At 39.6% G+C, this 14707-nt stretch overlaps 1 protein-coding gene across 1 annotated transcript; it reads left to right on the top strand.

The window, feature by feature from the left end:
• Nucleotides 1-5555: 5555 nt before the first annotated feature.
• LOC147639344 (RGG repeats nuclear RNA binding protein A-like) lies at nucleotides 5556-9121 on the top strand. Its single transcript, XM_086790266.1, has 7 exons — nucleotides 5556-5988; nucleotides 7235-7631; nucleotides 7716-7784; nucleotides 7885-8005; nucleotides 8099-8254; nucleotides 8538-8603; nucleotides 8686-9121. Exons 1-7 carry the CDS (start codon nucleotides 5802-5804, stop codon nucleotides 8896-8898), a joined length of 1209 nt encoding a protein of 402 aa, XP_086646392.1. The 5' UTR covers nucleotides 5556-5801; the 3' UTR covers nucleotides 8899-9121.
• Nucleotides 9122-14707: the final 5586 nt, after the last annotated feature.

Genomic DNA, 14707 nt, shown 5'->3' with positions numbered 1-14707 from the left:
TTTTTATGAAAAAGCTCCTAAGTACTCACAACCCAATTCCTTAATAAAAAACAACAAAAAATCAAGCTTTTACAACACTTTTCACCACATAGCACAACAACAACCTTATCCACAAACACAAAACTTCAAGGAAGAAGCTGAGTGCTCAAAGAAGAAGGAAGAAGCAAGAATGCCTCCTCACCAATGGCGGTACCAATAATGTTATGGTTGACCCCTTCACAAGAACTCTCTCTCATTTGATATGAACTAGAAATGGCTATCTCTTTTTACCTCCATCTAGGAAGCTCTAACTTCACCCCATTTGAAAAAGGAGCATTCTCTTATTTAAGAACTCTCTCTCATTCAATATGAAATGGAAATGGCTATCTCTTTTTGCATCCATCTAGGAATAGCGAGCTCTACCTTCACCCCATTGGAAAAGGAGCATTTTGGTGTGAGGACACAACGGACGAGGTAGCACACCCACATCGGGAAATTGCAATTGCAGCTCTAAGGCAAATCCCAAGGATACATGATTCACCAAGGCGAAGGTAAGCTCTTGACTTAAAGAGAGAGACAGAGACAAAGAGAGAGAAAATGATCTATGAGACCAAATACATAACATGAAGGCCATGGAGCTCTTAAGCTAGACTAATGGTAATCCTCCTTAAAAAATTGTATTTATGGACTTTTGGTTTGGGTTTACAAAAACCCTCAATGAGAGCTATGTTCTCATGGGAAGAGAGAGAGAGAGAGAGAGAGAGAGAGAGAGAGAGAGAGAGAGAGAGAGAGAGAGAGAGAGAGAGAGAATGTTAGTGAACTTTCAAGTTTGCAAAATTTATTTCAATCGATCTCAATAAACGTGATCAATTATGTGTGAGCCTTACAAGGCCTTTCATTCATCCCTTTAAACTATGGAAAGAATGTAGTTCTATTCCACGTAACAAAATGAAGCCATAATTATGGATTGAAAGGTTAACAAGTTTTGCATGTTACAACGATGGTCACGCATGCACTATATGCACTGTCAAGTTCCTTCTTACAAGATCCTTTAAACTATGGAAAGAATGCAAGTTTATTCTAGGCAACAAAATACTTATAGATAGATTCTAAAATTAAAAACCTCACCAATAATTATGATGCTTAGTGTAGCCTGCTAAATGTAGGTATCAAGGGATGAGTAGTTTAAAATATGTTGGAAATGTGCTAGTGCTTTAGAGGTAAACATTATTTAAAAGAGCGTGCTGACTAATCATTACCTCTCCTCGCTAATTTACACCCATGTCATTATAAGTCTCATGTAGATACTAAGCAAGTATTGTGAAAATGACCTAAGTATGAATCCTATATAAAAAATTTGCATGAGAAGGGGCTTACAATGAGACTAGGGAACATAAAGATGATGAAAAACAAGGAATTAAAGCCAAGCTAATGGATGAAAGTGAAGGAAAGCTGTTAGATTTAACACAATGCAAATATAACTCAAATAGACACACAAAAAACAACCTCTATTCCAATGCTTGAAAAGGACACAATACAATGCTTCGTATATAGCTAAAGATTCAACTTGACATCATTGCTTACAACACTCATTTGACCTCATCCATTATATCACTTTACCTTGTCTATCCTAGTCATACTCTATCCAATTCATCCAATCACTCTTACACACCTCACACACTCTCAAATCATTTAAACTTGTACACACATTTGTACACACTCTTGGTGTGCATACACTCACACACTCACACACGTGCACGCACGCACGTGCACACATACACACACATGCATGCACGCACGCACACATACACACATGCATGCATGCACGTACGCACACACATACACACATGCATGCATGCACGCACGCACATACACACACATGCATGCACGCACACACATACACACACATGCATGCACGCATGCACACACATACACACATGCATGCATGCACGCACGCACATACACACACATGCATGCACGCACATACACACACATGCATGCATGCATGCACGCATGCACATACACACACACACACACACGCCCTTGCACACATGCCATGTGCACGTGCGTGCGCACGTGCACACACACACATGCATGCTAATACCCACTCCTATTAAAGCTTTTGTTTTTCCCAACAAAAGCGAGTGTACATGGATGTGGTCATGGTTGAATGCTTAAAGAGTTTGTGGTCATGGTTGAATGCTTAAAGAGTTTGTGGAGGAGTGTGTGCTTAAGATGTGGGCTTAAGTATTAAAAATATAACAATTTACACCTATTCTCATATGTGTGTTAACCTCACTTAAAATGCTTATGATTTAGACCAACATGAAGAAAGCATAATTAAATCTATGAAAAGCAGTCACAACATGTTCATGCGCTAATTCTTGTTTGCTTCTGTCCACCCCATTTAAATCTCATGAAAAGCTTTCCTTTTTTGGTTAGCTATCTACTATAAGGCACATGCTCTTTTGATAGGGCTACTTGGTATCACTTTTCACAATAGTGCAAACATTCATGTTCCTAAAAGAAGCAATAGTCAATAAAATAATTTTCATAGTGTGCACATGGTATTAGAGTTGTCACTTATAAAGAATGGTTGTAACGTTCTTGAGGCTGCTATACATGTTCTTAACATAAACAACCTTGTAGGAGGTAACATTTGCAAAAGTTTTGGAATGTCACCTTTGCCTAGTTATAGACATTTTTGAATCAAATGTAATTTTTAAACCTTAATCCAAACAATGAGAGAGAGAGAGAGAGAGAGAGAGAGAGAGAGAGAGAGAGAGAGAGAGAGAGAGAGAGAGAGAGAGAGAGAGAGAGAGAGTTTGTTAGCGGTTCCTCCACTTTGTTACATAGTATAAACCTATGTTTTCATACACCTCTCTTGATTTTTGCTATTTCTATTATAATGCTGATATTTTTATTTACCATGCAAGAAAATTTGATGTAACCAGTAAACCTAAATTGATGTAAACCTAATATTTTTATGTAGCATGCAAGGAAAATTCATGTAATCACTATGCCCTAGACCTTGGAAACAAGTTGTGTTCGTGGTTTTTTATTTTGATTATGCATTGGGTTTAATGGGTGCCACTAATTTTAGCGAGTGTAACTAATTGAGGTGAGGCAATAGATGCTTTTATAAATGACAACCAATATGTGGAAGGTTGATTCACCCATATCTAATGTATTTATTTAAAAACTTAATATAAATGGGTACGAGCCAAATGACATGCACTTGTGTTGTTATGACTTCCTTCTCATTCAACATGCTAAAGACCCACCCATCCCCAAACCCTCCTTTTGTGTGTGCATGTGTGTGTTGATGCATATGCATGGACACACATACATGCATGTGTACATATGTGCACTTGTAAACGTGCACATGCATGCACATATGCATACGTGTATGCATGTGCAAATAGCTGCTAGCATAATAATGTAGGAGGGTGTTAGATTAGTAGGGTTTGCATGTTTGATTAGTGGCATGAGTTCATCAATATTTAGCCTACAAGGTGCACTCAACCACATGGGAGACAAAATTCTTTTGAAGGTCAAAGCACTGCTATGATGTTCAGGAAATGAGGAGTAGATTATAATTTTTGATTGCAAGGAACACCACTATGATGTTTAGAAAATGAGGCATAGATTGTACCTAGCAATTGTCACCACCCATGGAACATGGAGTCATGGTCGAAAGCATGAAATGTGGGCGTGCTTCCAAAAGTCCCCAATCATATGCACCTTTTTTCTCCATGCATTTCTCTTAAACAAAGACCCATGTGCCATTACAACTTAGAATCTATACTCTATACTCATTTTCATGCTCTAGATCTACTTATGGGATTGCAAGCATGTACATTGTGTAACTTAACCCAATTGAATGTGGTTCAAGGAAAAAGATAACCTAACTATGCAATGATTTCATTGAAGACACAAGAATGAGACATACTCATGCTCGAACAAGCATCGAACATGAACTCTCATTACCTACATGAAACTTGGCAAACTTATTATTTTACAAGACCCTTTCCTGTGTATATGAGAGAGAGAGAGAGAGAGAGAGAGAGAGAGAGAGAGAGAGAGAGAGAGAGAGAGAGAGAGAGAGAGAGAGAGAGATATTGCATTGACTTAGTATTTTTCCATGTGCTTGGCTAGTGAAGGTGCTCTCACCATCTTCTAAGGACCATTTTCTAAGGAGTGATCTTGGGTTGTCTTGCTTACTCTTTATGGCATTGATTGAACTGACCTTCGAAGTAAAGGTTAGGTTTAGAAGGTTTGAGGCTCGAGCTCTCTTCACCCTTACACAACCTTTGAGCTTATGGTAGGATCAAAAGCTTCTGGTCAGAAGTTCTGACATTTGTTTAGGCTTCTGGGTTTGAAGTCCTTTGTTAGTCCACAAAGGAGAAGATAAAATAGCTGCATCTCTTCCCTCCCTCCCAAAAGAAAATCAAATCACTTGTAGCCAAGTGGCAAGGAGGCAACTTTCTCACCATTGGTTGTATTTTCCCATACAATCTCTTGAGACATTTTTCCTTTTTAGTGGTGCCATTCCTAGCATCGCCTTTTCAATTGGTATGAGGTTTGCACAAGCTATTTAAATAGAAAGCTTATGAACTAGGTCCTTGTTATCATTGAGTTCTCTATGGAGGGTTATGATGACTAATGGGTTCATATGGGTATTTATGAACCGGGTCCTTGTTATCCTTGAGTTATTTATGGAGGGTTATGACTAACGGGTACTTTTCACATAGAAAATTCTACAGCTTAGAAATCCTATCGGATGGTGAAAAAATTTATTTCTTGTACATCACACACAAAACCAAGAAAATTCCCATGGAACCAATTTTGGGGCAAGAGCTTTCTAGTAGTAGAGAGAAAGCCATAAAGACCAAGACTAGATCGATTTTGGGGCAAGAGCTCTCTAGTAGTAGTGATAGAGAGAACGCCATAAAGACCATGAAGACTACAGTTAGAGCAAAAAACTCCCACTTCAAGCAAACGAGAGAGAGAGAGAGAGAGAGAGAGAGAGAGAGAGAGAGAGAGAGAGAGAGAGAGAGAGAGAGTGTACTGGCTTTGAAAGGGTTTCCTCTGTGTGGCCATGGCTATGAGACCTCGAGGGTCTTTCGTCAGAGAGAGAGAGAGAGAGAGAGAGAGAGAGAGAGAGAGAGAGAGAGAGAGAGAGAGAGAGAAAATAGCAGTACATAATAAGTTCACTATTTTTAAAAGCATACTTAATAGCAGTACGTAATAGGTTCTCTATTTTTAAAAGCATACTTTCTTGGGCTGAAGAAAAAAAAGCTTGTCTATTTTACTTGCTTCGATTTTTTTGGATGATAGTAAATTTTGAAGGAGAGAGGTTAATTAATTGAATAAACTAATAAAATGATCGTAGCACCCATAAATATAGGGCACCAAAATGTTGTTTTTGCATTTCCATTAAGATAACAATAGTGCAGATATTGGGCTTGTTATCTTTATTATTAATGAGCTTTTTTGCATTTCCCTTAATAATATTTGGGCTTGTTATCTTTATTATTAATGAGCTTGTTATCTTGAAGTGTCAAAAAGTCTTTGCTTTAGGAACTTTAATGAACGTCGAGGTCTTTACCTTCATTTACTTTCTATTTCCCCTCCCAATTCCGCAGAGCCCCCCATCTTCAGAGGCGAGCTTCCAAAGAAAAACAAGCTAAGTGCTTCGAAGCATGGCGTGTCCCTGCGCAGCATCTGCCATTGTGTCTCTTTACATCCCATGACCTAGGGTACAGAGGGTTCTTTGCCGTGTGTGCCCCCCCCCTTCCCCCTTCTTCTCTGCCACCGGCATGGCGACTCAGAATCTCTTTGAATTGCTTGGCGACGAGGAGAGCGATGCCTCTGCAGTCATCGAGCGCGCTGCCGCCATGGAGAAGACAAAGAAGAAGCAGCAGCTACAACCACAACAAGCTCAGCACCAGCAGCAGCAAGCTCCCGCCAAGCTGCCCTCCAAGCCCTCGCCTCCTGCTCAATCTGGTAAGGGTTGGTAAGGGTTTTCCTTTACATCAGAATTCTGTTGTAAAATCACATTAGGGTTTGCAGATAGTCTCATGTATGCTTTCTCTTTGCCCTTTAATTTGATCAGAACCATGTTTAGGGTTTGTTATTAGGATGTTTATGGGTTAGGGTTTGCAGTTAATCCTATGTAATGGCTTACAATAGCCTCTCTTTACGCTTGGATTTCGCTCAGGGCATGATCAGGCTTGTTTAGGTTTGGAGTTTGCAATTACATACCTCAGGACAGTTTCATGCATATTTATGACACTACACATGCAGCCGTAGGCTTATTCAGGGGCAACGTTTGCACATGCGAATCTTCTCTTGTCCTGCTGGAAATGGGATTTTTTAAATCCTAGGATTTGTTGAGTGTAGCTTATGCATGCCTTTTTTCTTTTCACATTGCATGATCGGGGTCTGCAAACGCATGATACATTGGCTCTTCCATTTTCTTTGCAATTATGTGGCTGTTGTGCCCGCTTTCTTCTTCATGCTAGTGTTTGTTCAGAACATGATCAGGTTTGCATGTGCATCTCCAGTTTCTGTTTGCATTTATAAAAGCTTATTCTTTGCTTGTTCTTCATTTGAATGATATGTGCTAGTCACTCATCTTGTTCTTTTTGGGCAATGGGTTTTTTTTGCTCCTTATGAACCCCAGGGTTTGTTTAGGGCATGATTGGGGTTTTCCTGATGTATGATGCATTTTAACATGGTAGTTGGGGCCTACTAAAACTCTAGGGCTCATTTGGAGAGCATGATTAGGGTTTGAAAATACATGATACATGGGATGCTGTACCTGCGGATTACTTCATCTCTATGTTCTCTTTGCAGCCTATTTGCTTTTCTTTACCCTAGGATATGTTGAGATCATCATTAGATTTATGGAATATGGGCTACTATATATGTATGTGTGAGATATCTTTTGGCTTTTTTCTGGGCTGGTTTGTGGCATGATTAGAAGTGCATGGATATTTCCGTTTTGATTTGCTGTCCACTGCTTTCAGTAATCAGGATCACTTGTCAGTTACACCTTTGTTTCTCTAAGTGTAAACATTCATTTCTATTATTCTTGTCAGCTTCATAGGTCCTACTTATATGGATTGATGTGTATGTTATACTCTCTTTGATCTGTTTTTTAATGGATTGATGTGTATGCTATACTCTCTGTGATCTGTTTTGTAATGGATTGATGTGTATGCTATACTCTCTTTAATCTGTTTTGCAGTGAGGGATTCTAAAGCTTCTCAGTATGATGCTGGAAGGGGCAGAGGAGGTCGTGGGGGAGGCCGGGGTGGCGGGAACAGAGACAGAGAACGTGATGGTGCCTTTAATCGTCAACCTCGTGACAGAGCTTTTCAAGGGGACCAGAGCAACTACCCTGACCGTAATGAAGGCTATAATCGTGGTGGTGATGGATTTCAAAGTAGCAGAGGTCGTTTTTATGGTCGAGACAGACCTGCCTCATTTCCTATGGAGGATGGAGAAGGTGGGCAGCAGTTTGAGCGCGGCAGAGGCCGCGGGAGGGGCCGTGGACGCGGACAAGGTCGTGGGTTTGGTGAAGGTGCTGATGGCAGGGGTCCTTTTTATGGAGATGGTACAGTTGGCCAAGAGCAACAACAGAGGTAGGGGTACAAGAGAAGGCTCTATGTCAGAATGCAGTAAGTAATTTCTCTGTTTATAATCGATAACGACTTTCTATTTTCCAGAAACTATATCAAGAAAGATGTTGATGGAAGTGCAAGCTGGGGTATAGAGACTGGAGAAGGGGTGAACCAGTAAGTGCTTCTCAGTAGATTATCCTGACAGCAAGACTTTGTGTACAGCCTGTGTTATTTTTTGTGCAAGTCTATAAAGCCAAGGCCCATTCATGGACAGGGAGAGAGTGGAGGTGAGCGTGGTTGAAGAAGAGAAGCGTGATGTGGTTGATAAGCAGCCTGTTGAAGAGACAAAAGCAGAAAATGGAACAGTTGAAGAGAAAAAGGAAGAAGAAGACAAGGTAACACTTGAAGTCCAAATGATTTTTTTCTTTATTGTCGTCATGTATTACTTCAGTTTTGCGTGTGCTTGATTTGGACATTTCAACTTGCAGGAGATGCTGCTAGATGATTACTATAAAGCTTTGGATGAGAAAACCAAGCACCTGAAGTCCAACCGAACAGAAGAAAGGAAAGTGGTGGTTGACAAGGATTTTGAGAGAATGATGGTGGTGGAAAAGAAGCAGGATGAGGGTGCTTTTGTAATGCTTGTAAGTCTCATTATACATATCGAAGTTTTTGCATTGCTTGGGATTACTGGACTCTAAAACAGTGCTTTGCTGTTGCAATTTGTTTTGAGTTCGTTGGAGATAGGCTAGTCAGGAGAGCTCCTTGCCTGCGAAGTGGATAATCACGGTTGCCTGTTGTACATGGACAGGGAATCTTTCTCCTAGCCCTACCTGATTGATGGCGGGCAGGGGATGATGTATAAAGTCCATTATAACAAGCATCGCTATGAGTGTATGAATGACCTAAATTGTGGTCTTATGGCAGGGATCCCAAAAAGACAAAGGCAAGAAGAAGGAGGTGGCGACTGATAAGGATGATAAACCTAGAAAGGTATCCATTGTCGTGGGGTATAAGGCTTTCTTTGTGTCTTCGTACTGATATTGTGGCTTATGAGCTCGTATTCTGTTTGAAGAGCTTGAGCATCAATGAGTTTCTGAAGCCTGTGGAGGGTGAGGACTATTACATGCCTGCAAGTAGGCGGGGCCGTGGCCGCGGGCGTGGGTGGAATGACCGTAGCGGAGGATACAGAGGTGGTTTTGGAGGAGGTAGCTACAATACTGCTCGGCAAGACTCGGGTCCTCGCATTGAGGACCCTAGTCAGTTTCCCACACTGGGTGCCAAATAAGGAACATCACAGGTGGATTTTTGGAGATGTATACTGTGCAGTATTGGAAGTTCGTTTTGTAGGCAGTTGCAGGGTTTATATGCAAGCAGAGACTTTGTGGCTGGCTTGTTCATTGTACTGTGATGCCTTGAGAGTTGATGGCTTGGGATACTGCTGGTTATAGATGAGTGCTGTTATGGCTCTTGAAGATATTTTGAGTATAGCTATGGCAAGTGTTGACTCTTCCTTTAGCATCTGTTTTTGCTTGATGAGTTAGTTATTTTGCAATTCTGCAGGATTCTTGTTGTTGCAGCACTGATGTTAGAGTGATTATTCATTGAGGTGTAGCTGCAGCCAAAGCTAATCTTAGGGGCCTATAGATTGATTCTGAATAAATTTTATTGAGGGAGCTTATTAAAGAAAAACATGTGCTGCTGCTGCTGGCTGGTCTGCAGTAAGTGAGACTTGCCTGTTGCTGGCGATGAGCTGTCAAACTAGAGCATTTTAACATCTGTGCTGGAAGAAACAACACCTTTTATAAGTGCAACAGGAGATTTAAAGTTATAGAGTCTGCTTGGCATGACAAACAAATCTGGAAACTCGTAGCATTGAATAGTGTGGTGTGTATTGAGAGAGAGAGACGAGAGAGAAGCAGGCTTGAAGATTGAATTGCATCTATTAATTAGTAGAATCCTAGCTTCCTCTGCCTCATGAAGTGATGCATAATTTAGTTGAAAATTAGTTTTTGCTAAATGAAAATAGGCATCAACATTAAGTAAAGTGCTTTTCCACTTCAATTCCTGTCACATGTAACATGCATTTAATTATTTGTTAATTTAGATTACATTGCTTCAACTTTTCCTTGCGTTGCCTCTCCCAAGTAGAAATTGATTTATTTTACCTAAGCTAAGAGGTCAGTATTTGATGGAAGGCTAAGTTATATCTTTGAGGTTTCCTCCCCAAAGACATTGAAAAATCATGATGTGAATTGGGTAGAGGTCTCACTCCCGCAAGAAGGGAGACCCACTCCTCTTGATGAGAGTTGGTGCACATGAACATAATGCTTCTAGAGTTCCCAAAAGGCTAAATATGGAGCATTGGAGTCTAGATGAGAGTTGGTGCACATGAGCATAATGCTCCCTAATTATGGAGCATTGAATCAGACTCCCATGGAAATTTTCTCTTCTTTTGCTTTTGCTTAACTCCTCTTGGCAAATGTATTGGGCATGAATGAAAATTAAAGTATAGGGCTTATTTGTCAACTTATATTAATGAGATTTGGAGGATGCTCCAAGAAAAACACATACAATTTCTTGAACAATATTTGTATAACATTTTCTTAACAAGAAGTAAGCAAGCATGTAACATCACTAGACTTAATTTTAGGAGATATCTTTTGTGGATGAAAGAAGCTACTAAAACTTCAAAAATATTACCATTCTTATGAAAAACTGGCAAGAAGATTGTAAATCACAAATTAATCACAAAGAATCAATGTTTTGTAGCGTATCTTATCTAAATCATCTCTACATCATCTAGCCTCCTAAGCTATCATGTGTCTGCAAGAATGTTGGGTGCCCATGTTGTTTAACTATGGTTACTTCTCAAAGTGGTACATATGTAAGCTAGCCAAAGTTGCAAAATCGAAGCAAAGGTCCATCCTCCTCAATTGGAGGTAAGTTTTTTATTTATTGTTATTTAATGGCAAGCCCTAAATGGTTTTCTATGGCACACATTATGTCGCTCTCTCAACTAACACTGTTTTCTTTCATTGATGTTGTAGTTTCTTTTCAATGTGAATTATAAAACACTTAATTACTTGCATAACCATCGTTAACTAGGATAATGATCCTTGATCACCATCGTCAAGTTCAAAAAACCTTTTAAAATCCTCTAAAAACCATGCTAAATGACCTCTCAAGTTGGAAGATGTGAGCTCACAGTCTCGCAAAAAAAGATGTAAGTCAAACACATGAGTTAACACACGTGAGTTAACACACGTAGCACCTCGAGACGTGAGACGTGAGCTTGGAGACATGAGACATGAGTTTGGACACGTGATCTGTGAGTCAACAGATGTGATTCTAGAGGTAGGTATACCTAACATTGTACCAACCAATTATTACTTCCTTAAAGACTTGTAAGGAGATATCTACTCATGTTCTTTAAGGATTTTCTTATCATACAATCTATACCACCTATAATGAAAATTCTTATCTTTTGTAATTATTGGGATATGATTTCTTAATAATTACACACCAACTGTATCATAGGCCTAGTGCATAAAATTCCATGCCTTAGGTTAGTCTACTTCATAAAAATAAAGTACATGAGCCTAGTTTATAAAAATAAAGTATGTGAGCCTAGTTCATACAAAAAAGACATGAACATACAGACATGAGTCTACATGCATGAGTCAACACACGCAAGTCTACACACGTGAGTCTATAAGCACGAGTCAACACGTGAGCCTAGAGACATGAGTGTGGAGACATGAGTCAATGCAGAGAGTCAACACACATAAACCTAGAAAAAAAACCAAAAAATCTTTAACTAAAACGAAATTGTATAAGAAAGAAAAAACGTACTTTTATAGCTTGAGCGGAACATACATATTTAAAATTAGTTTCAAACATGCTTCAGGAAACACTCGAGACCCATTTCACTAGAGTGAATTCCTTGATTCAAACTCGATCTAGAGTAATTGTTGGAAATGATAATACAATGGACTATAGTGTATCAAACCATAATTCCTCAAGACACCCAAACTTCAGTCCTAACAAATGACCAATAGTTCTCACAACAAAGTGCTCCCTTGTAAAAAAAGGCTAGACTCCTCAGGATCCACTTTAAACAAAAAGCTCCCATGTTAAGAAGGCTAGACTCCTTCGAACCCACTTCAAGTAAGGAGCTTTGGGAAGTGAAGATCCAAACATATGTGAGTGGAGGATCAACGGAACACCTTGAAACATAAGTTGCCATGATCCTTTGAGCTCAAGATTCACTAGCTTGCTATGTTAAATAACACCGTAAACTCCACGAAAAGGGCACTAAACTGCCCTATCTTTGAGCGAAGCTCTAGTGTAGGAGCAGGAGCAGGACCAAGAACTTTAAGGTTTGCTCCCCCATGAAGTGGTCCCATAATGTTTCAAACATTTGGTCTCAAAACCCTGAGCTGGGTTTATCCTAAGAACACCACGACAAACAAGCAGCCCAACATTTGGTCTCAAAACCCTGAGCTGGGTTTATCCTAAGAACACCACGACAAACAAGCAGCCCAACAATCACAATTAATGACAATCAAGACATGTCTCCTTTGTTGTACCATTAGGGATAAGTGTTCCTCAAAACACACAACAAGAAGCACACAAAGAGTGCAAGCACAATTCCCACTTTCCTCAAGAGCTCATTATAGAAGTATCTTCACCACGAAACCAAGTTCGAGTTCTTCTTCATTTGGATGAGGAACAAGGAAGAAAAGAGGAAGGGTAAAGAGTCAATGTGTGGGACTACCTCAAACCAAAGAAATCCACTAGGGCATTGTGTCCTTAGATGCACCCTCAAAGCCATGTCGACAACATAAGACAAGTGCCATTGGAAACCACACAACCCAATACCATGGGGCAAGAAATCCCACATAGCCCAACCCCATGGGGCAAGAAATCCCAAACCCTGAAAAATAGAGGGTTTTGTGTAACCACTCCCTTACGTTTTCATGGCCACGTGAATATGCAGAAGACATGCTTAGGATGGCATTTGAAATGGGAAGGTGGGTTGTGACCAACATAGCACCTAGAGGTTGAGAGTGAGGAAAAACCAAGCCAATCTATATCTCAAGAATGATGACCAAATTTAATGAAACTAGAGATCCCATTCGGTCTTATCTAGAGAAGTTTGATCAAATTTGCAAGGCCATGTGAAGGATTGATGATCCCACAAAGATCTGTTCATTCAAACTTTAACTTGAAGGCAAAGTAGGCTAGTGGTTAGGTCTCTAAGCCCATATGAAAATGCCAGCTATATAGGGTTTTGAGACACACATTCATTATAGGATTCTTGCTCATAGAGCTAGGTGGAGCCCCATTGCACAACTCTATAACCTCAAGCAAGAGGAGGGAGAAACAATGTGGGACTATATTGCTAGAACCAAGTAACTCCACATGCAATGCAACCCCCTGCAAGACTAGATGACTTATCTCTCATTGATTGATTTATGATCGGTCATAAGAGCAAGAGACTTCATGTCCATCTCTACTAGCCTAGACACTATAGCTTTGATGAGTGTTACCTTGCGAGGCAATACACCTAGTAGATAATCTGCAAGACAAGAATATATATAAGAATATAGCTCAATGTGGATAGATAGCAAAATAAGTGCAATAGAAAATGTAATAGAGATAGAGAATGGAGAGAATTTAAAACTCTGAGATAGGTACAATGTGATAATAGGGGACGTCTAAGTTAAGATGAACCACTCTCATCCTTCATAATCTGAGTCAAATCTTAATTACATAAACCAACTCTCTTCAACCCATAATGCTTAGAGAGTTAAGATGAACCACTCTCATCCTTCATAATCTGAGTCAAATCTTAATTACATAAACCAACTCTCTTCAACCCATAATGCTTAGAGAGTTTACGGAAGAATGCATGTTTTGAGAGAGTTAAATTTATGAGTTCTTTAGAAGACTGCCTCTTCAATGTTACCACTGTCAAGGTCCCCATCAAGTTTCGGAATGCCCTCACAAGTTTCCTCATCTCAAGGATAATGTACTCCTTTAAGAAACACCATGTTCCCTTGTTCAAACATTCACTCGGACCTCCTTTTATCGGCATAATGTTTTTGTTTGTCTTGGGTAGCTTTGATGTCCTTTTGAATGGATTGCATATGATGATCCATTTCATCCATCATTAGTTTGGATAACTTGACCATAATTAATAGATTTGATCAAGTTATAATAGTGTCAAGGAATATTGCCCATGAAAGGATTGATCTCAATGCTAAGGTGATGTGAAGCATTATAGGCACCCTCAACTAGAGGCAAGTAACTTGGCCATCTTCGGGATTCTATATCATAGTAGGATCAAAGAATGTCTTCAATTAATTGATTCACTCTATTTATTGTTGTTGATCATCACTTTGTGTGGTAGACGTAGTACTAAGATCTAGAGATGCACCTACCGCTTCAAAGAATACAATCCAAAACTTGGAAGTGAACTTAGTATCCCTATCACTTACAATCCTTCTTGGCAACCCATGCAATCTAAATATATCCTTCAAGAAAACTTTGGCAACATCAAGTGCAGTGTACGTTTTCTTTACTGGTATTAGATGGGAAACTTTGGTCATTCTGTCCGCTACCATAAAAATAAAGTTGTACTCTACTTAAACTGAAGCTAACCCAATGATGAAGTCCATGCTTTTTCATCTAAGGAATTTCCAAAGACTGTAACCTTCTAGGTACCTTGACTCAATTGCCTTTGACTCTTTCGCACTCTTTGGCACACCAAACAGTGTCGTATATGATTCGATACATCTTTTTAAAGTCTTAGCTAAAAGAAAATCTTCTTTATAGACATGTAAGTCTTTATGTAGCGTGGATATCCAGCTATGGGATTATCATGAGCTTCACTAAAAATCCTTCCCTTTATCACATCCACACTAGGAATGAATAGCTGATTTTTAATTTATAGGCATCCATCTTCTAGCTTGTACCCTTACACTTGTCTCATTTTTTGAGGAGTTTTACTTTCCTACATAAGTAGGGTAGAAATGGGTACAAAGAAGTTGTCCTAGTTGACCTTCTCTTTAGCTTCATTTATCAAGGGA

The sequence above is a fragment of the Cibotium barometz genome, chromosome 4 (assembly GCF_041138505.1).
Source record: "Cibotium barometz isolate CiBa-2024 chromosome 4, ASM4113850v1, whole genome shotgun sequence".
NCBI lineage: Eukaryota > Viridiplantae > Streptophyta > Polypodiopsida > Cyatheales > Cibotiaceae > Cibotium > Cibotium barometz.
Note: the sequence above shows the minus strand (reverse complement) of the source record. Positions and strands in the feature narration are given on the sequence as shown.